The sequence below is a fragment of the Acanthopagrus latus genome, chromosome 12 (assembly GCF_904848185.1).
Source record: "Acanthopagrus latus isolate v.2019 chromosome 12, fAcaLat1.1, whole genome shotgun sequence".
Lineage (NCBI taxonomy): Eukaryota > Metazoa > Chordata > Actinopteri > Spariformes > Sparidae > Acanthopagrus > Acanthopagrus latus.
The window spans coordinates 5,771,860-5,792,723 of record NC_051050.1 but is presented as its reverse complement, the minus strand read 5'-3'; the positions used below and the strand labels follow the sequence as shown (position 1 = coordinate 5,792,723).

Below are 20,864 nucleotides of genomic sequence, written 5' to 3'. Positions count from 1 at the left end.
TGTCGTTTTGCTAGTGTATGTTGACTGTTGCCTAAAGCGGTTCTTTCTTATAATAGGTCTATCACAGATGGACCCCCCTTCTCGACTAAAATGTAACACTGTAACGTTTGCTCCGAGTACAATTTTATTGACCTACTCTTTACTTTTATCTGAGAACATTTTTACACAAATCATCATATTTCAGGGGAGCTCAGTTTCAGTGGTTTGCTACTGCCCTTGCCTTAGTCATTGTGTTTCCAATCTCAGCAATAAACCCTATGAATGCAATGTTATCAAAACTGATGATGGCAAAACCATAAAAATAAGACCAAACTTGTAACAAACCTGAGTTAATATGTGATCATCAAAGCTGTCTATCTAAATCTTTTCTATAACCAAATAGTAAGCTTTACCCTGACACCAAGCCTGTCTAAAACTCACACAACTGCAGAAGTAAAGGACTACATTTTTCAGATTCCTTCACAGCTTCAGATAGAGACTAGCTTATATATTCATAGATGAAGGGGGTTGTTTTGTATTGATAATGGATGAGACAGGAGGAGAGAGAGAGAGAGAGAGAGAGAGAGAGAGAGAGAGAGAGAGAGAGAGAGAGAGAGAGAGAGAAACATGCAGCAGCAGGATGCACTAGTCACCAGGGAGCCACGGCTCCAACTTTCAAGTCCAAAACACACTGTCTCTGCAGCTCAGGGCTGAATCGTGTGACAGGAGTCATATACACTAAAAGGAGGCTTCACAACGCAGCACACAAACAAATCCACAGGGAATATCAACCGTCTTACCATCTTATATCGAGCAAATAAAATAAATCTGGTGAGATGCCTAGATTTGCTAATTTTCTCTTTTTTCAACTCAATCCCTCACCTAAAAAACTGACTCACCAGGAAAGAGCCTTTAAAGAAAATAGCCTTACAATGCTGAGAGTGTTGGTTCTGGATCTGGATGTTTAAGTTTGTCCTTGTCTGAAGTGACAGCTACAACACCAAAGAAAAAGACATGCTATCAGCTGACAAGTGAAGATATCAAGGTAGCCTGGATATGCCAGGCATTGAAAAGAAGATTTTCTGGGGTGTCAATGCACTTGCACCTCATGACTAAAGCTGTGTGTATCAACAGAGTACAGTATAGACAATATAACACTTTTGGACTCGACACAATAACTTAATATTCACAATAAAGTTGACATTGCACAAGAAAAGAACAATGATTCTCTCTTCCCCAGGTAGACAGACAACTACTGATGCAGTGGTTTGGCATCCGCCCTGAGCTGCTAACCCATTGTGTCATTATTTGACAATCTGGGGATGAAACACAACTATCAACTATCTTTCTCCAGGCAGCTTAGTTAGTTGCATTAATAAGTTGAACCAAGTCAGTGTTGTCTTTTGGTTTGAAACAGGATACGGACACTGATCTCAGACAAATTACCTGAGTTTGTTTGACGAATCTATCAACAACAACCTAACTAACACTTTTCGGGTCTTCCAACCTCTTCGAGCCCTTTACAACACAATATTATTATGCTCAGCCATTCTCACATCCGTCCAAAGACCAATGAAACAACCACTGGGGATTCTGGAGTTCAGTATCTTGCCAAAGGTAACCCTGACATGCAGCCTAAGACAAGGAATGAACTAATGACTACCCCATCAGATGATGACTTCCTCCTCAGTCTGCCAAAAGTGACTAAGCTGCAAATGTCCAAGTCCACATATATATATTTTTTCTGAGCACCAGCATCTTTTATCAATTGTTCCCAAGGAGGATTGAGCATCTGAGACAGCCAGCATCTTTTTACCAACTGCTCCGCCTTGTGTGGCCGCTCCTGAGCACACTGCCCCTTCTAGCCATTTAATAAATCACTAGAAAACCCATACCACTCAATAACATCAACCAATAAGCATCTCTCTGATTCTGATATGTACTGTACATGCATGTGGAAGAAGGGGAGGGAAGGGGGTGAGGGAACAGATAGAGAGGAGAGGGGGAGGGGAAACTAATTCAATAAGTCCATTCTCCAATGCTATGTGATCATACTCTCTCTCCCCATGCGTCTCTCCTTCTACCTTCTTCACTGTGTCATTACTGCATCCTCCATGGCCTAACCCTCTCTACACCCATTACTCATCCCTCCAACCCTCTCTCCATGTTGCCTCTTCTACCACTCTTCTTTAGTTTCTTTCCTGCCTGCTCTCCACCATCTCCTCCTCTTTCCCACACTTCTCCTCCATCCTATCCTCCTTTCTTGAGGATTAATGGACCCAGAGCAGGGAGCGGCAGTGTAGTTTCGTGTGCACAGACCTCTGTTTACTCTGATAATAGGGATTGGGCGCATGCTGTTTGGCTTCCAAGCGACATCCACAGGGACTTCATTAAATCAATCCTGAAAACGAGAGTCACGTGAGGCCCAACTCCCCACAAGCTTGTGCCCTAACACTCCCTATATCTATTCCTTCAGACAATGACAGCAGGTTTTCATTGTGCAAGTGAATGCAACACACATTTGTAAGAACAGGCAGGCATGTACAATTGGACTGGAGATAACAACTGCATGATACTGAATAAAAAAAACTGAGCAGAGCCCTGGGACTGTGACATGAACCAGAACACACAAGGCATCCTTATGAGTCTCATGAGGAGGCAGGTGATGAAGAAGGCTTTTTACTATCTGAGGAAGGGGCCGAATACAAAGAGGGCAGCACACTGAGAATACCAGAACTGCAATTCCACATCTCTCTTGGACCTCATTATTACAATAGCAGAAACCATAGTACCTTTTCCAAGTATCGTGCTAAGATTTTTGAACATTCATGTCATCATTTTGCAAAAAATTGTGGTAATATTAAAAAATGTAAAGTGAGAGAAGATCAAGTTATGTTTCAAGTTTCATATAGTGTGAAAATGAATGTAGTGTCTGTTGAAATCAATAGTGTCAGTTTACAAAGTAAACTGATAGCCTTCCTATCATGCCATGTAATGCCACCTATAAGCTCCATAAACAAAATGGTTGGTTTAATTAGCTGTGGTATTTGTTTGCTAATAATAATAATAATAATAATAATAATAATAATAATAATAATAATAATAATAATAATAATAATAATAATAATAATTTCGATATAAAACCTGCCTCGGAGAGGGAGAAGCAGTACCTGAGAAGCAGAGGTGGGGGACTCGAGTCACATGAGTCGGGCTCGAGTTGCAAATTTGAGGACTTGAGATTTACTTGACTAACACTGATGAAAGACTCAACTTGACTTTGACTTGGCATTCATACCTTGAGACTTGACTTAGACTTGACACAGATGACTCGACAGTCTTGGCTTTTCTTTCTTTCTTTTTTCTGGTGCATATTGAGACGTTAGTTTTGTTTTTGATACTTTGCCCTCTGCCGCTGTATGACGTGGTGCATGCAAGCCTGGGTGATTTTGGCCGATGTCTTGGTTAAAGCGTTTCAGATAAAGTGTCTTCAGTGCGCACAAAGACATTATTTTAAATGTAGGCGCGCAATATGCGCGCTCAAACCCAACGCGACACCGTAATGGCACACATTGGATGCGACGCACTTGTTTTTTCATGCGTGTCTGCGATGGACCTGCTTCTCCCTGGACTGATATTAATCCAATATTATTCTTGTATTCATGGGTTTGAAAATAAATTATAAAATTGATCAACTATGGAATTACATCATATTATTGACTAACCACCCTCTTCTGTTTACTGTGTCTACAGATATGAAGAATACATTCATACAAACTTCTTGTGACTTGTTCAACTTGTTTGACCTTAGCCATGACTCAATATGACTTGCTTTAGTAGTAGCTATGACTTGACTTGACTTGACTTGCTTGGTGCATATGGTGCATTGCTGGAGCATCCCTTTTCATATTGTGTATTGCCACTGAACAAGCTGTCGCATTTGATGAGTTAGGAATGTTGACTAGTTGGCATCCAGAGCAAAAGAAATGTCATATGAGGAGATTGAAGAATTAGTGAGCCTGCACAATGAGAAAGCCCCCAGCTGGAAATATGAAATGCCTTCACTCCTGCTTCAAAAATCAGAGATAGTCAACAAATGCGGTCTTCACCTTTAAAACCAAAATGTACAAAGCAGCAAGCAGGAAAGAAAAAAAAAAGTTATTCTATTACAGTAAATCCTGCACGTTTCCTCTGAGTTTATCACATATTTTTTTCCCCATGTGATGTCCTCTGAGTCTCAGCAGGGAGACAGTCCTCTGCCTCAAGCTGTTTATCTTTCAATTCACACAATTTTACCAGGAGATTACTTTTGCAGGAACACATTCTCTGCATCTTTTCTTCTTAACAAACCATTTAATCTATTTAAGGTTGAAAGCCTAGTTTTCATGAAACAACTGAAATCATCTGCCTGAGGGATGGTTGTGTTTCTTTGGTGTTGATACAATTCACCATTTCGTGAAACAATACATGGCGTCATCCACAAGCATACGTCCATTCTTAACATACACATGGTTCTTGGCTCAAGAAAATTGAAAATCTGAAATTATATGACATCTAGGATTATTTTTTAGATACAGGGGAGAAGAAGGCCTAAAACAAGCATGAATGGTTGAATGGACATTATCTGCAGAGTGCTGTGCTGGCTGGAAGCACCATGTGGACGTCAGACTCATCTCACGCTTGTCCATCACCAGACACTATTGCGATGCTAATGATGGCACAGACTGTTGTAAGGCTCGGCGCCATGGCAACAGCCTGCTGCTTCAAAGACATCCTGTTGTGGTGTGGTGGTGTTTGTGAAGGCTGTCAGTCCGAGGAGGTGAAACTTCATGTCATTTCACTTGAGAGTATAGGCTACCTGACAGAGCAGTGACAGCATGTAACAACACACATGGGTGACTGTACACTGAAACCATCTGAGGTCAGATGTCTGCAGTCCTCTGGGATACCAGCTGAGAGACAATCAGGTTGTAAACAAAACAACAGGTTGGCAAAACTTATTTGGAGAAAACAAGATATCGTTACAATTATTTCAGCTCAGAATCAGACTCTGAATCAGGTTCACTGCCTGTAGGTTGTCACAGTGTAAGTCACAAAAAAAGGATTTATTTTTTTGGTCCATAATAATAATAATAATAATAATGCAGTAATCCATACTTCTGTAAAGTATAAATCTTTATACATTCTGATATCTGCAAATTATCCTGTGTGGTCTGTGCTCTTCCACCAGAGCAAAGGTCATGTGGCACCACTTGACGATGCCATGGCCAATTCAGTTGACCTCTTGGATCCACATTCTTTACTTGTCTTTAATATAATGTACATATATGTACAAATATTCTTTGAATGAAATGTGTTTACTTTGTGATGTTGTTTTACTGTCCTGTACATACCACGAGGCGACAGTATCCTTTGTGGCTCTTTGTACAGTCTCTTACAGGACTGAGGGACTAAGGATAGAGGATGTTGCTCACTATACAGATTGTGAAGCCCACTGAGGCAATGGGAATATGATTTTGGACTATATAGATTAAATTCATTTAATTTGATTTGATATACAGCCACAAGTGCTTCTCTAAGATCCTTTAATATCCTGCAGGTGACACTAACTTAGAATACAGAACTGAATATATGTAGTATATAGTCTACCTTTAAAAATATTATAGATCCAAGACAAAACTGACAGAAGAGTGGGGTCAAGTAGGACAAATTTTGGTTCATTTGCCAACAAGGGGGATGGCATCTGGCCTTACCTCCCTTACTGTGCGTACACAAGTGAGATGTGGAAAATTTAAACCTCTGGTTCACTCACAACAAGAATGTACAGTCAAGTAGCAGACTTCTTGTGTCAAGCAGTTAAACTTTTGAAATTATAAACATGTCATGACATGACAGCAAAGGGCCACAGGATGGAATCAAACCCTGATGCTGCTGAAGACTCAGCTTTCATACATAGGGTGTGTGCTCTGCCAGGTAAGCCACCAAACTTTATCTAATGCCATCCATATGGGACACAAATTATAAACCAAAGTGAAGTATTTTATATATATCTTAAATCATGCCGTGTGTGTGAGTGTAGCCAGATGGGGCTAGACGCCAGGCCTTTGATTAACTGCAGCCAGCACAGAATCGTGAGGTGTTCCTGTCATTAGAAGACATGGAGCTCCTGCTGAGAGTGATATCAAAGGGCTGCAGACAGTGCTGCTGCTCTGCCAGCTACCTGCTGCGTCAACACGTCTGTCAGCACCGCCAAGCCGGGGATCACACACAAGGAGGAGGGTCAGATGGAGAGATGGAAAGGGGAGAAGAGGGGAGGATGTGTGTGCACGTGTGTGTGTGTTGTAAAAGGGAGAAAAGAGCAGTTGAGGCGCCGAATAGATAGACAGATTACTCACTGTCCTCCAAAAAGCTGCATGCCCAGCAGAGCGAAGACCACGATGAATAGGAAGAGGAGGAAGAGCAAGCTGATGATGGACTTCATGGAATTGAGAAGAGAGACCACAAGGTTCCTCAATGAGTTCCAATATCTGAGAAAAGACAGCAAACACAAAGGGAAGCAGAGAAATAATTTTAGCTTTTCCTTAAATGTTACTCAACATCTATGACAAACAGGCAGTGAAAAAACAAACAGATTCAGACAAACAATGCTTGAAAACAGACAAAGACAGAAACACCCCAAACAGAGGAGGAACGAGAAGAACAAATGGCAATATGAGCTGTAGGTGGCATAAAACAAATCAATGCGTCAGGGTCTACAGCTGCCACTTTTAGTGAATCACAGGATTACAGCTAATCTAATGAAATAATAGCACTGCCAGCAAACTCTAAAAGGATTGTCAGTTCAGGGAGAAAATAATTAAAAGAAAGTGCAGCTCCTCGCATCTCCAAATTGTGGCATTTTAAAATAATTCACTCAGATTTTGAGTTTTGGATGAAATGTGTTTGTCAGTCCAGTGTCTTTTTGTTCATATGATGCCTGTCTGAAAATTTTAGACACAGAAATAAGCAACATACAAGTAAATGAATTACTGGTGGAATACACAGTGAGAACCATGCTGATGGGACACTCTAAGCCTCAGATCTGTCAAAACTTGGAAGCTGCACTCCACCGACATTGTAAAAACAGGATGAGATGTACTTATGTCTACTGTAGCTCTACAGGAGCTTTCTAGAAAATAACCAAAATGATGTAATCGTGTCTGGTCTGTGTGACTGCAAGTAAACATGCATTTTAATTAGTTCTAGAGCCTCTATGTATTTCTATATAATGGTGTAGTAGTATCTCTGACCTACTTTAGTATCTCTCACCTACATTACAAATTCATAATAAACTGAGGGTAATTTAATCAGGGAAGTCTGGTGAGGTCTGCACCCAGAGCCCCGGACTTTCTGGAGGTATGCAGAAAGTCCATCTAAAAGACCTTATGGACTGATTTAACTGAAGGTTCAGACAGCCCTCAGCCATTGCAAGCTTACAAGGAAATGTCCAGATTTCACTGCTCTTGCATGCTTCAAGAAAGTCTGCTTGGGATGCAGACTCCATTGAACTCTACTGATTTAATTACCCAATTTCAATACAAACAATTCATTGCAATATGGTGGACATTTGGATTTAGCCTAAAAATCTCAAGTTTGTAAACAAATAAAACAGAGTTTTTCATTGTGATGGAAGTCTACTGTATTAATTGTCCATAGTTTCATGTGTGTGTTTAGGACTGAACTCACTTGGTGACTTTGAATATCCTGAGGAGTCGCAGGGCTCTCAGCACGCTGATACCAAATGATGATCCTGGTTTAACCATGTCCCAGATCACCTCAATAATACTTCCCACAATCACCTAGAGAGGAGGGACAGAAGTTATCACCTAAATAACAAACAAGACTGGTTGACCATCCAAACAAAACTAGCCTTGCTGGTTAGATTTAACGTGTGAGTCACAGCTGACAATAACTTACCCCAAAGTCAAAGCCGTTAAAGGAGGAGTGGAAATAATTCCTCACTCCGAGGCCATACATCTTCAAGGTCATCTCAGTCAGAAACAAACCCAGGAACACAAACTCTGCTGTGTCTGTTTTCCAAATGAGTAGGGTAACAAAACCAAGAGAAACACATTTTATAGGCCATCAACATAAATAATCATGTGGGAGAGGAAGTGGGTATTTGTATGTGTGACTTACAGAGAGCTGTAGTAAGCCAAGGGGGTTGGTCATAGTGGACAATGGCTACACACAGTGTATTGAGGCCAACCAGACACAGAACGATCCAATAGAAGCTCTGAGCTTTCACCATGCGGCGGATGAAGAAGCGGATTCTCTTCTCCTTTCGCCGGAAGTAGGAGGAGCTGTCCATCTTACCACTGCTTTTCACACTGGCCCGACCGAATGGAGAGCCTGGAGGAGCTAAAAGTGATGATGAAGAGAGGTGAGAGAGGAAATGAGTGAGTGTACAGCGGTTAAATGTTTGTGGTTGTTTCACAGTGAATCACTGTTGGTGTTTGTCATGTATTTTTCCTGCTACTTTGATCAGCTGCATCTTCATCATCAGCCAACTCATCAAGATCATGATTATGATATACATTATGATAGTTATCCATATGTATCGGTGAACAGGTGGTGGCACTTGCTTTGGAGTGAAATTACACCTGCTTTCATGGTAACAACAGGTGCAAAAATGGATGTTAGTTGGTCAAAAAGTGTTTACACATATAAGAGCTGTCATGATTAGTAAAATAATCGATTAGCTGATCGAAAAAAATTAGTTGCCATTAATTTAAATAATTTCAATAAAAATGTCAAACATTTGAAAGTAGAGGCTTCATAAATTTAAGAATTTGCTGTTTTTCTTTGACATTAATGATAGTAAATGAGTCTTTGGGTTCTAGACTGGTGGTTGGTTGATATAACTATAAGGCCACATTGCCTAGCCTTACCCTCTAACAATGATGTATCTATGCTGCTCTAGACTCTCTCTCTCTCTCTGATAGCTTTCCCAAGCTTTGCCAGGATTGCACTTGTGCCTCTGGTTGCCAAAACAGTTTGAGTTTGTGCTACTTCCCCAGTACCGGGAACTTAGAGCTCAAGAACCTCAAGGTTTGTATGAGGTTTGTACCACTTCACATTTGCTAACAAGCACTGAAGGTCTGATAAAAGTAACAATACCCACCCAAGGGACAGCGTTAACAGCATAACATCACTTCAACAGTCTTGAATTCTCCTTGCAGCTGCTCATTAAAAACTGTTCACCTAATACACCGCAGAACTGCAGGCATCATGTGTGAAACAAGTGAGATGAGAGACGAAAATTTGACTTTACAGTGCATCTATTCCCATAGCACTTAATTTTATGGAAACAGTATTGAGATGAGATAGGATAAAAGTAGTGAAGGCAAGAAAATGGTTTCAATTTCCATGCTTATGCACATTACCAACCCACAGACAAGCAATTACATGTTTTCTTTGTGTGGGACCATGAAGTCAATTAATAATAAAAAGTCTATTTTAATGTGCTGCAGGTGATTTCCTTGCTTTTTAAATGTAACAGTCTAATTAGAAAAGTTAATTATACTTCTTTTCCCTGAAAGTGATATGCTTCTACAGCCAGGAGAAAGAGCCTTAGGTGTCGAGATCCACACACTGCTGAATCTGCGTCTGTGATGTACATCGTCATGTTTGTTTGTATCTCACATGATATTTCATTGTGTTGAGGTGACATGACATACTAACCTGATAAATGGAGACCAGAAATTCAGACAACCGGGTTATCTTCATTGTAGATGCCGGGCTTTTATGGTGGCTTTTATTGTAAAGGTTGACTTTGTGAACAGACGGCATGTAAAGGTCAAAGGTGATATGCTGGTCACCATGCACAAAACGATGGAAGACTTACCAACAGAGGAGATGTCTGCGAAAGGATCCTCCCCCTCCTCTGCACTGATCAGGTCATTTTTACCTTTCTTGACTTTTCCTCGTTTCAGGACTGTATAGAGAAGCACAGACAGGAAGGGAAACTAATCATATTTGAGTCTAAAATGTAATATAGCAATAAAGGGATGGTGCTGTTCTGTATTGCAAAATGTGTGAAAGAGAAGAAGTCAATTATAGCAAAAAGACATTTCAAATTGTACTCTATTTCAAATGAACATCTCTCATATATCACATAATTGAGCTTGTGTGTGTGCATGCGCATCGAGGGGTGAGCTAATTGGAAACTATGAATAGCAGGCATCAATCATGTTTTTCATTTGGAGATTTTCTGCCTTCCTACTCGAAAGCCAACCTTGGAATGAAAAACTGCCAGCACCAAATGAATGTGATTGTCACATGACCAGCTCAGTGTCACCGGGGCGGTAGACTCATTCCTGAGATCTACAACCCTATATACCTGTTCGGAAAGGCTGCTGGATGGCAGAGTAGGCAGCGAAACCAATGAGGTTCTGACATCTCAACAATCTCTTCTTAAATCACTTTTTTCTGTAATTGAATGGTCAAGAAGCTCTTGAAAGCATGAAAATTAAACTTAAGAATGACTTGATAAGAGATTTTAACAGACAGCCTGAGAAAAATAGACTTCAAATACTTGGAGTGAAGCTACAGAAGCTACAGATGCAGAAATGTTCTTATAGTTTTTTTCTTAAAACACATTACAAGTATGTAGAAAAACATAGAGTCTACCTTAAGTTAACTCATCTTTTATGTTTAGATGAAACACCCAGCCTAAGGAGTAAATTCTTATCTCCACAGACAAGGTAAGCATGGAATAATTGTTTCCACACTTCTACTGAGTTAGTCAGCTATGATTGGCACTTCACTCCTCTACTCATACCTGTCATTCATGTGATGAGGGACAACTCCATATTTTCTGCTCTAACAACATCAGAGTACTTTTTTTATGGCTGTAGACTCTGACCGCTTAATCCTCTGATACGTAACTAATTGAGGAAATGAGGCAGCTGTCACTTTACTGGAGTCATCAGCACCGGTGTGTTTCCAATGTATGTCCGTTTAATAGCAAATGAATTTTCAAGCGTGTGGGTGTATGTGTGACGGCGAGTGTGGTGCATTGAATTTACTTTAACAAATCCTATCAGACTAAAGCTATAAATCTGACTAATTAACCCTTGCCTTCATGCCAGGCCTAATGGACTGACATCATGGCTGAGAGAGAGAGAGAGAGAGAGAGAGAGAGAGAAAGAGAGAGAGAGAGAGAGAGAGAACTGATTCCTTTGAAACATAGCAAAAAGACTACAAAGTGGATATCACGATTCACTCGAATTACTTCATCATAATTGCTATGTATGATTAGCTGGAAGAGCTACCAGCAACACATTTTGAGAGGTTAAAGCTGAAAAGCCACCTCATGTATACTACACTTTATATGTTATACTGTAAGGTGAAGATCAAATTAGGTTTTATATGTTTTTATATACAGAGAAGCCAAGCACATGTAGTTGCACAGTCAAGAGCTGATAATCTTTATTTGATTCCAAAAGATTCCAAATAAGGTTGACAATTTTCCATGAAATGGGTCAACAAAACCCTGACATATTTTGAAAAAAAAACTGTTATGGTACCACAGCTCTGATATTTTTAAGTTTTGCTATCTTTTTCTCAAAATCAAAAAGAAGGCAAGTTTTTCCCACCCGCTTGAATGCGTGCCCCACCCTGATTAGTTTTAACCTGTCCCTTGTATCATGTTTGCTCTCCTAACTCATCAGCAGTTTATCCTACCTTGTGTGTCTAGCATTTCAGCCTTTTATCAGTGTTCATTCTCAGGGATTCTGGATCCTTAATTAGTTTCCCCGTACTTTCAATTTTTGCCTACTCACAGTTTAAAGCATTTGCCTGCTTGTGCTGCCTTTTCTGGTCTTGACCGCCCACCCTGTAAGCCTTTTGTACATTTTATCAAGCAATAAAACAGACTGAACAAAGGGAAACAGTCAGTCCCTGTCCAAAATGTTAAAACAAATCTGCCTACAGGTGCCTCAAAAACTCACATAGCATGTTATATTATGTGGTTTGTTTAACCTGTACAAAAACAACTGGAAAAGAATGATTAGTGTGTATATATATATATATATATATATATATATATATATATATATATATATATATATATATAATATATATATATATATATATATATATATATATACACAAATATATATATATAGTATATATATAGTGTTATATATATATATATATATATATATATATATAGTGTTCATGTATTCATGTATTCTATATGTATTCAAAGTAAGTGCAATGGTCTAAGTTATTATCTAGCTCAGTGTTTTTTAGTCCTGGTCCTGGAGCTCCCTGTCCTGCATGTTTTAGAGTTTCCCCTGATTTAATTAATCATTTGAATCAGGTGTGTCAGAGTAGGAAAACATCTACACTCTAGCTAACTAGATTTCGACATGAGAATATACTGCTCTAACAACTGTACCAGATTCATTTTAAAACAGTTCAAATAAAATACTGGGTTTTTTAAATCAAATCATTAATAGTAACAAACTAACAGGCTAATATTTTGAATTATAAAGTTGAGAAACTCAAAATCAAAACCTTTAAATATAGAGCTCAGTTTTCTAACTACAGTATATTATGTCTGTCTACAAAAACTGGGCCTTTTAGGAACACCCTCATCAACCTGGATGATAATCATGTCAGTACAGAATGTCAGGTTCAGTTAAAATCACACTCCAATCCGCAGGTTGAAGAGATCATATTTATGACAGATGATTTTGGAATGATTCATGCATGGACCAGTGATGCTGTAAAAAATCAATTATTAGATGGCAATGATGAATTGCAATCTCTGTGCCTGGTTTACCATTGTCCTCCTGTGGTGATGGAACATTGTAAATCAGACAACACACACTCAGCCGTGTTTTCACCTGGAAGGTTTTGTTTCCTCTTGTACCACGCACCATCCATCGGGGACTTCTCCTCTGCAATTTCATCCTCCTCCTCCAGCAACACCTCCTCTGCAGTGGGAGAGGGAAAGGAGAGAGGGACTTTCTATCAATTTGTTTTTCTAACACAACAAACACACACATGCCAGCTCTCACGCTGTTTCGGAGATGAGTCTAACCTGCTTTGCAGATCCACTCCAAATATCCAGTGAGCTCTCTCTCAATCTGCTGCTGCCTGCGAAGCTTCAGGAACTCCTGCCTCTTCTCCACACGCTCTCTCTCTTTGGCAAATTCTCTGTTCAAACATATACAGAGAGAGATTTTCATAATGAATAAATTAACATAACATGTTAAGTGGCAACATGGATTGAGAGCTAAATTCTTGTTGTTGTTTTTCTCTTCTGTGTCAGACATCTGTTAATAGGGAGCCTGTACATGAACATTCATAGAAACCAATGGGATTATGTGAATTACAATTATTTGCTGGATGGGATGAAATGGAAGTTCTCACATCTATTTAACTTTTATGATTAAATGTGGAGTGACAGCAGGACAGCTTTTGTGGACAAAAGAAAGTTAAAGAGGTTGTGGATGAAGCTGGAGCTGTGTTAAAGGGGACTTATGAAACAGTGGACTATGATGTCTGTCAGTGATGTATGAGGTGTATGACTGATGACAGCATACTTTATGGAATTTTAATCGGCGTAGCAATATATTATACTGTATAATATATATAGTATTCTGAAAAAGTCAATTTTAAAACAGATAAAATAAACACATAATAATAATAATTACATTGTATTAAGGAATTGTTTAACAATTCTTGAAAATCCGCTTTTAGGCTGCTTTTAAGAGTTATGAGAAGATTGATACCACTGTCATATACATATGTCTGTAAGGTTAAAACCTGTCTACCAGAAGCTCTAAATCTCACTCATTGATATTTTTATTTGGGGCTCTTAAGTGTGGAATAAAATATTGTAAAAGTGACAGTTTCTGATTTTACTAGGAATGTACTTGACTATGTCTTTGCTGGAAGCAGCAACTTCCCAGAGTCTCCACTAGTTGCCTGGCAACCTCACAGTGACAAAAGAGAAGAAGAGATTGCGTAAATGATAGCAGCAATGTTGCAGTATTGTTAAGTGATTTGAAACACAGCCCTTGAACACTATATGTGGAATTTTGGGCTGTCCAAGATGAGAGATCACAGTTGTGAGAGATATGTAGCGGCCGTCAGTCCAGAATTTTGGTCCTCTATCAGAGTGTGAGTTTCAGTATTTCGGTCATCAAATTGACAAAGTTTGTTTGGGTTTTGCTGTATTTTAAAGTCATCAGATGCTAGCTGATGTCGTTCATACTTTCAGTGTTTCATTATCACACAATCTGACATACTTCAAAACTGATGTTTGAACAGTCTGACACATTGAGACAGAGATTTTCCATCTCACTGTGAAAGGCAATGAAATTGCAGGAATACGTTATCGCACAGGGTTCAGAGGCCTTATTACAGATATGTTAAAGGGTAGCTTCTGTACCACTTTAGTTGGGAAAAATCTACTTTCCTACATGGTCTCACACTAATTATCGTAATATCATGCTACCCTTGAAGAACCACAAATGAAAGTGACCCACCAGTGATAAGATATGTCTTTCATTGTTCAGAGAAAATGTGATTTGTGTGTCATGAGTAAATGAAAAATCGTATAATCTTGATTACATTTGTTGTGTTTTTATGAAAATCAGAAGGATGAGATGGTAAAATTAAATCATTAACGAAATATTCATTAATGACAGTAATAGTAGAAGCATGGGACAAAAAGGAAAAACACTCATTATGTTGGAATACAGCTTTGGGAGAATGACAGGTCGACAGGGGAGCTCCTTCAGTAGAGTGTTTCCTATCACATCCAGAATAATGACCAAACACCTTTGTTTTTATCCAGACTTTGGTGAGACAAGAGGCTGTCAGTAACTGCAGGTGAGAAGGGTCTCTTTGTAACCACAGACAATGAATAAGACGGACAGACGTCAAACATTTTTTCTACAAAAAAATACCAGTGTTTTCAAAAGGAGAAGCTCTTTTATCCATGTTCCCATTTACCCAAAACCTGTTTACAGTGCATTTTACTGTAAAAGGTCCTCTTGCAACAAGCTCAGCTACGAAAATATTTCAAGTTACAGGAAGTGAAATGATAAGTGGCATTAAAATTCAAATAAGCTGCTGATTATTAACCATTTAAGAAAGTGAATAACAGAACAAATGTTCAACCCCACATTGTTTGGGATGCAGATAGCGTTCTTAAAGTTAAATTTCTATGCACATTTTCCATTATTGATTTCTATTTTTCAGTCCAACTGTTGAACTTTCTAAATGTACAAACTGAACTCAAACGGGATTTCCTTTTTTGGAAATACAATAAATACCCCGCCATAATCACCATTCATTAAATGCAATGTGACCCCAGCTTAGAGTGGAACTGGAGTTTGTGTATCTACATCGTGAAATGACTTACCCTGATAGGACACCCAGAACCAGGTTGAGCATGAAGAAGGAGCCGATGATGATGAGAGGGATGAAGTAGAGCCAGTTCCAGGTGTTTCCTGCAACATCATTGGTCTGGACACACAAGAACGGAGAAAGTAAGAAGATAGTTTCTGCTTCTCTAAGAACTTAAAACCTGTCACTGTTATACACATTACACCCACCTGTATGTAGATTTTTTCTAATTGTCTAAATATCATCAGCAATGTGTAAGGATACTTTGGCCATTCCGACTCAATGTTCAGTTTCCAGCCTCTGCTTTGGTGACTAAAATAACAACCCAGAAAAAAAAAAAAAACCTGGATTGTCGGATAGTTTTTTTTTGTTTGTTTTTTTTTCCCCTGGAATCACCATTTTAAATAACTTATGTAATGTTTCATTGCAATATAATATGCATGCTTAAATTGCAGTAGAAAGAGTCATTTTAGTAAGAAATGGTCAATGAACATGTGCCAAACAAAGTTTAGTAGTTTTGAGTTTTGAGTTGACAGTGTATGAATGTGTGTCTTATCCACAGCTGTGAATAAGAAGGTACGGTATTTTCTATTTTTTTTTAACTTGGCACACTGAACAAAACATTTTGCCAATTTGCCTCAGTAGCAAAATACTGACAACTTTTCAATTTGAAAAAAACAATTAAAAAAGTCTCTTTGTCATCTCTGTGAGATTCCTATCAAACAAACCAAGCAACAAATGTCCCACTAACAAAGAACCAAGTCTGCTATCACAGCAAAACAACTGTTTAATTCAACCCCAGTTATGGCTCAGAAACATTCACTTCAAATTTTCCACCGATAAATAGGTGTGACAATTCAGTCTTCCAGTATGAGCTGTCATGGCTGAGGGTTTGGTTGAATTACTTTCACTTACTGAACAGTGTGAAAACACACACACGTAGACCACCTCATGACTGACCCATGTTAGGGGTCAGTCATTAGGTATGAACTGCCCATATTTGGACAAGAGGTTGTAACCGGGGAGGATATTCCCACAGGACATGCTGCCTTAGTGAAAAGGTAGCCATGCCCTAAAGTATGCACTCCTTTACTTTCAATTTTTAACCTAAATGAGACCATAATTTACAAAATACACATCATGCTGTGTTGAAGAAGACGTGAAATTAGCAATTTAGACAATACAATAATTCAGAAACCATTTACTGAGGAAATCAGTCAAGTAAGAAGTGGGCCCACTGAAAAGTCATTTAGGCTAGGAAATGCATGAAGTGAAAATAAGGAAGTTGCCTACAAGCCCATGACAAAGCCTATGAAAAGATATTGGATAAAGAAATGTATTTATGAGGAGATTTAAGTGCACCCCTCAAACAAAAACGCTTTGGACAAAAATGACAAATTAGAAGATTGCGATGAAAAACGTGAATTGCCAATAGAAGCAACATTTGCTGCGTCAAACCACTCTCCATTAAAATTCGGGAATCATGTGTTGATCCGGGCCATGTCGCAACAATGTTCAGTATATTGTAACATGCGTCAAAGACAATTTGTGTATTGATGGAATGCAACTTTTTCCAAGTGACAAAAGCCCTCTTCGCATGGGACTAGTATAACCTGGGGACCTCCAGTAATTTGTAATGATTGCAGAGGGCATCTGTGTTCTTAATCCCGTGTGAAACTGCCAAGTCTGTAATTTGTAAAGAAAAAATTCCACTGAAAATTATCTACCATATTTCGCCAAACACAGAGGTCATTTGATAATATTAGTCCCGTGCGAATCGGCATCTCTGAGATTTGGGGTTGTTTTTTGGTTTTCTTAAGGTTTTTTGTGTTTTCTACACCTTTTTTCTGCCTTTTTGTTGGTCGAAAATTATGGAGGCTGCATTGGGAATTATAAAGGAAAGATTTGACAGCATTTTGGGTGCAAATTCAGGAGGCTCATCAGAATCTCGAAAGATGATTAGATGGATTACATGCTTGGCTGCATGTTGTAAGGAACACTTTTCCATCTTTCAACAGGCTCACCAGTTATTATATTAAAAATATCTATATCTAACAGTTGTGCTGCTCCAGCAAGGGCTCCGGTGTGATCGCCCCAGGGGATAATGTCAGTAAAATTGAGTTAAAACACAGACTTCGCTTATCCCGTGCGAATGCGCTGCATGAATATGTGAATGTGAATGTGAATAACTCTTATTTTCAAAAAATAGGAGTCCTAAAGTTACAACTGACATGCCCATTATTTTTAGGAGTTGCTCCTAAATTCGCCTGTTAGGAGCTACTTTTAGCCTTAAGATTCTTTGTGAATACAGGCCCAGATCTGCAGAGATATTTGAGGCATACACACAGACAGACAAACAGACAGACAGACATTCCTTGCTTTTACAGAGAGATGTGATGGATTCCTGTACACAAAATCAAAAACTTTGGAAAATTACAGATGTTAATAAAAGTTGCAATAAACAATAATAATAAAAAAACAATTACTGTGGTAATGTGAAATGGAGCTATGGTTATCACCAGTGTTCCACGGTCACAGCATGTTAGTGTAACTAAAGATTGCCCTATGAAAGATTCAACACACAGTAGCTCCGTATTTCCTTGTCCTCTGACATGGCTTCAGAGAAATCAATGTATCAGTCAAAATAGGTTAGATCTGCATAGGAAGCCAACCATCTATCCTAGCCTCATCCCTTCATTGTCTTTTGCTTACTAATATCTATGTAATTAGGCACAGTATGTAATTATTCAACTTATTTCAACTGAAACCATGATCATTTCGTCAACCGAACAAAGGAGTGTTTGTGCCTAAACCTAGACATTACATAATGTTACATAACACTAACAACAAAGTGAGATGGGTAGCTCACAGTGACAGACCGACAGAGAATTATCACCCAACATCTGTAGTTCCCCTCAGATTTGCAGAGCATGTCCATGTTCACAGTTGGACTTTACGGCCCACAACTTTACTGGTTACTGTGTTTCAGTCTCATAGCTGTCATTACAACATGCCAATGTAGCATTAACAGTTTGTCCCTCTTGACCAAGGGGCCTTCTACAGGCCGGGCACGGCTACTGCTCTGGCTCGTTTCCCCCACAGGGTTGTGGGAGTCAGCACCCTCTATGTTTGAGATCACTCCCACACAGCGGCCTGTTAGCGGGTACAAGCCTGCAGACTGATGGACTGTGTGAAGCACGGTGACATTTTGCAGACGCCAGTGTCGGAGCGCTGCCACACGCTGGCTGTAATTGTGATGGGAGGTTCAGGGTGGCTGAATCAGCAGGCTGGAGATCTATATTATGCACCCCAGTATGTGAGATGAACACACACAGTAGCACACCCTCTGTCTCAGCTGTCAGAGAAGCAGCAGCCCACACACCAGGATAGATGGCAAGCAGAAGCTTTACTGTGTTGCTCTGCATCATTTATTTTTCTACAATTTTTTCTACAATTTGTCAGTAATTTCATCACTCAATCTTGTCTTTCACTGGGTCACTCTCTTAAACTTTCTTGTATGAACATTACATGAACAGCCGCTCATCGAGTTCAATTCCATTAAGAAAAAGAAAAATATTCACCATCTTGCGGAACATGCTTATCTAGATTCTTTTCAAGAGTCTTATTTATTTACCTGTTTACAGATTAAGTTACATGCCAGAACTATTTCTTGGCTAGCTTGGTTTAGCTTACAGCTGTGTTCTACCACTCTTATCAACATAATTTCTAGCTGTTTTCAGTGAAAAAGCTCTGATTAAAACATGGAATACTACCAATCCACCACCAGACGAGAGGCAGACAAACTGGAAAACAGTTAGCCAATTATTAACACCAAAACAGAGCAAACAGGTTAGTGGATATCAGAATTTTATTCACCAGGAGGACTGAAACATAGCAATTTCAATGTTTCTCCATGTCTGTTTAAATAGGCAACAAAGACATTTGCTAGACAAATTTTTATAAGTGAACGGGTTATTAAAAAAACTCAGTAAATGCAGGTTGAAAGTTCTCCTAATTTTGTGTCTGTGCTCAAAATTAGGTAACATGCAGTTCTCTTGCAGCAATAACAGAAATTTTACTTCTCCTCCCTCTGGGGAACCCATGATGCCTGGTGTGGAAGAGAAAATGAAGTGGAAATGCACTCTGTTGCATCAGCTCTCAGTGCCAGCGTCAGCTGGTGAGAAGGAAAGACTTTTCACTCCTGTTGACACGGCCTTAATTCTTCAGCTGACTGCTCAGTCAGACGAGCCGAGTTCAGCTGAGCTTATGCAAATGCTTTTCAGATTCTGAAACACAGCAAGGTCTCTGCGGTGAAGGAATAGCTGGTTTCTCCGATTTAAGAGGTTGAACAAGCTAATCGCAGCCAAGCGAGCAAACACAATCTGATTTTGTATTACTCGTGAGCATATTTAAGAGGCCTAACTGTCTTTTCAGAAAGAAAAAAAAAGTTAAAGAAAGCATTACATTTCGAAGCATTACCACTACTGCAGCTTTTTAAAAAAGTTTGATATTTTTATTTCTTATTTTTTAAACAGAGCTAGTTGCAAAGAAGTCCTTCCTTACCATTACTGCGGTACAGCTGCTGAAAAGGACAAAGCATAAACTGAGACGACAGTGTGAAACTATCATGAATGGTGTTGACATTTCATCAAAACTCTGAGAACAAATCACATCATTTATGACACTCTGTTCACCTAGAAAACGCTGAACTTCAAAATATGCCACTCTAGCATTTGGTTGCACTCACCTCTCACTTGTTCAAACGCAATGTTATGTGTGAACCAGAACGAGAGAAGAGAAGAGAAGAGAAGAGAAGAGAAGAGAAGAGAAGAGAAGAGAAGAGAAGAGAAGAGAAGAGAAGAGAAGAGAAGAGGAAAAAAATAAGACCTGTATGAAGACCCCCTGGGCAGCTTGGAAGGACATCCATCACTTCAATTTATTATATGTCACTTCTGAATGGAGGTGTGATCCAGTATTCTATATTACAAACAGCCTCTAGCCCCGCCTGGCAAACACATCTGTGGTTCCATCTACATTTAATTCATACATTAAGGCTAGGATGTGTGTGTGTGTGTGTGTGTGTGTGTGTGTGTGTGTGTGTGTGTGTGTGTGTGTGTGTGTGTGTGTGTGTGTACGTGTTTGTGCGCGAGCATGTGTGTGTGTGTGCGCATGCATTTTCATTTGCATATGTGTGTGTGTATTCCTCACCAGCCATCAAATTTTTGCTACACCCCAACAGATTTTAAACACTTTTTGTTGTCTCGTGTTTTTATACATTTGTATCTTACAATCTGCTACTCTATAAACTGTTGACAAAATCTTTATGGGCACTATTTTTACATACCAATATATGTCTCTTGCTGCATTTACAAAACATTCAAATCTTAAAGTTTTCCACATTACGATACCCACAGCGATTCTTTGGTCATGAAAATTTCTCAGTATAGGGACATATCATATACAGGATGTATGTGTCA

At 39.2% G+C, this 20,864-nt stretch overlaps 1 protein-coding gene across 3 annotated transcripts in view; it reads right to left on the bottom strand.

Annotated features, from left to right (window-relative positions):
• The window catches only part of cacna1bb (calcium channel, voltage-dependent, N type, alpha 1B subunit, b), a 165,583-nt gene that overhangs the window by 66,453 nt on the left and 78,266 nt on the right, over positions 1-20,864 (bottom strand). For 2 of the 3 annotated variants that reach the window (XM_037116899.1, XM_037116900.1), the window contains exons 9-16: positions 15,404-15,507; positions 13,070-13,185; positions 12,873-12,962; positions 9,863-9,952; positions 8,155-8,376; positions 7,933-8,045; positions 7,702-7,814; positions 6,372-6,503 (exon numbers count right to left, since the gene is read on the bottom strand). In XM_037116899.1, coding sequence (XP_036972794.1) covers positions 6,372-6,503; positions 7,702-7,814; positions 7,933-8,045; positions 8,155-8,376; positions 9,863-9,952; positions 12,873-12,962; positions 13,070-13,185; positions 15,404-15,507 — 980 coding nt within the window. Of the gene's footprint in view, positions 1-6,371; positions 6,504-7,701; positions 7,815-7,932; positions 8,046-8,154; positions 8,377-9,862; positions 9,953-12,872; positions 12,963-13,069; positions 13,186-15,403; positions 15,508-19,466; positions 19,496-19,950; positions 19,970-20,864 lie in introns of all 3 variants that reach the window. The other variant, XM_037116898.1, reaches the window with a different exon arrangement.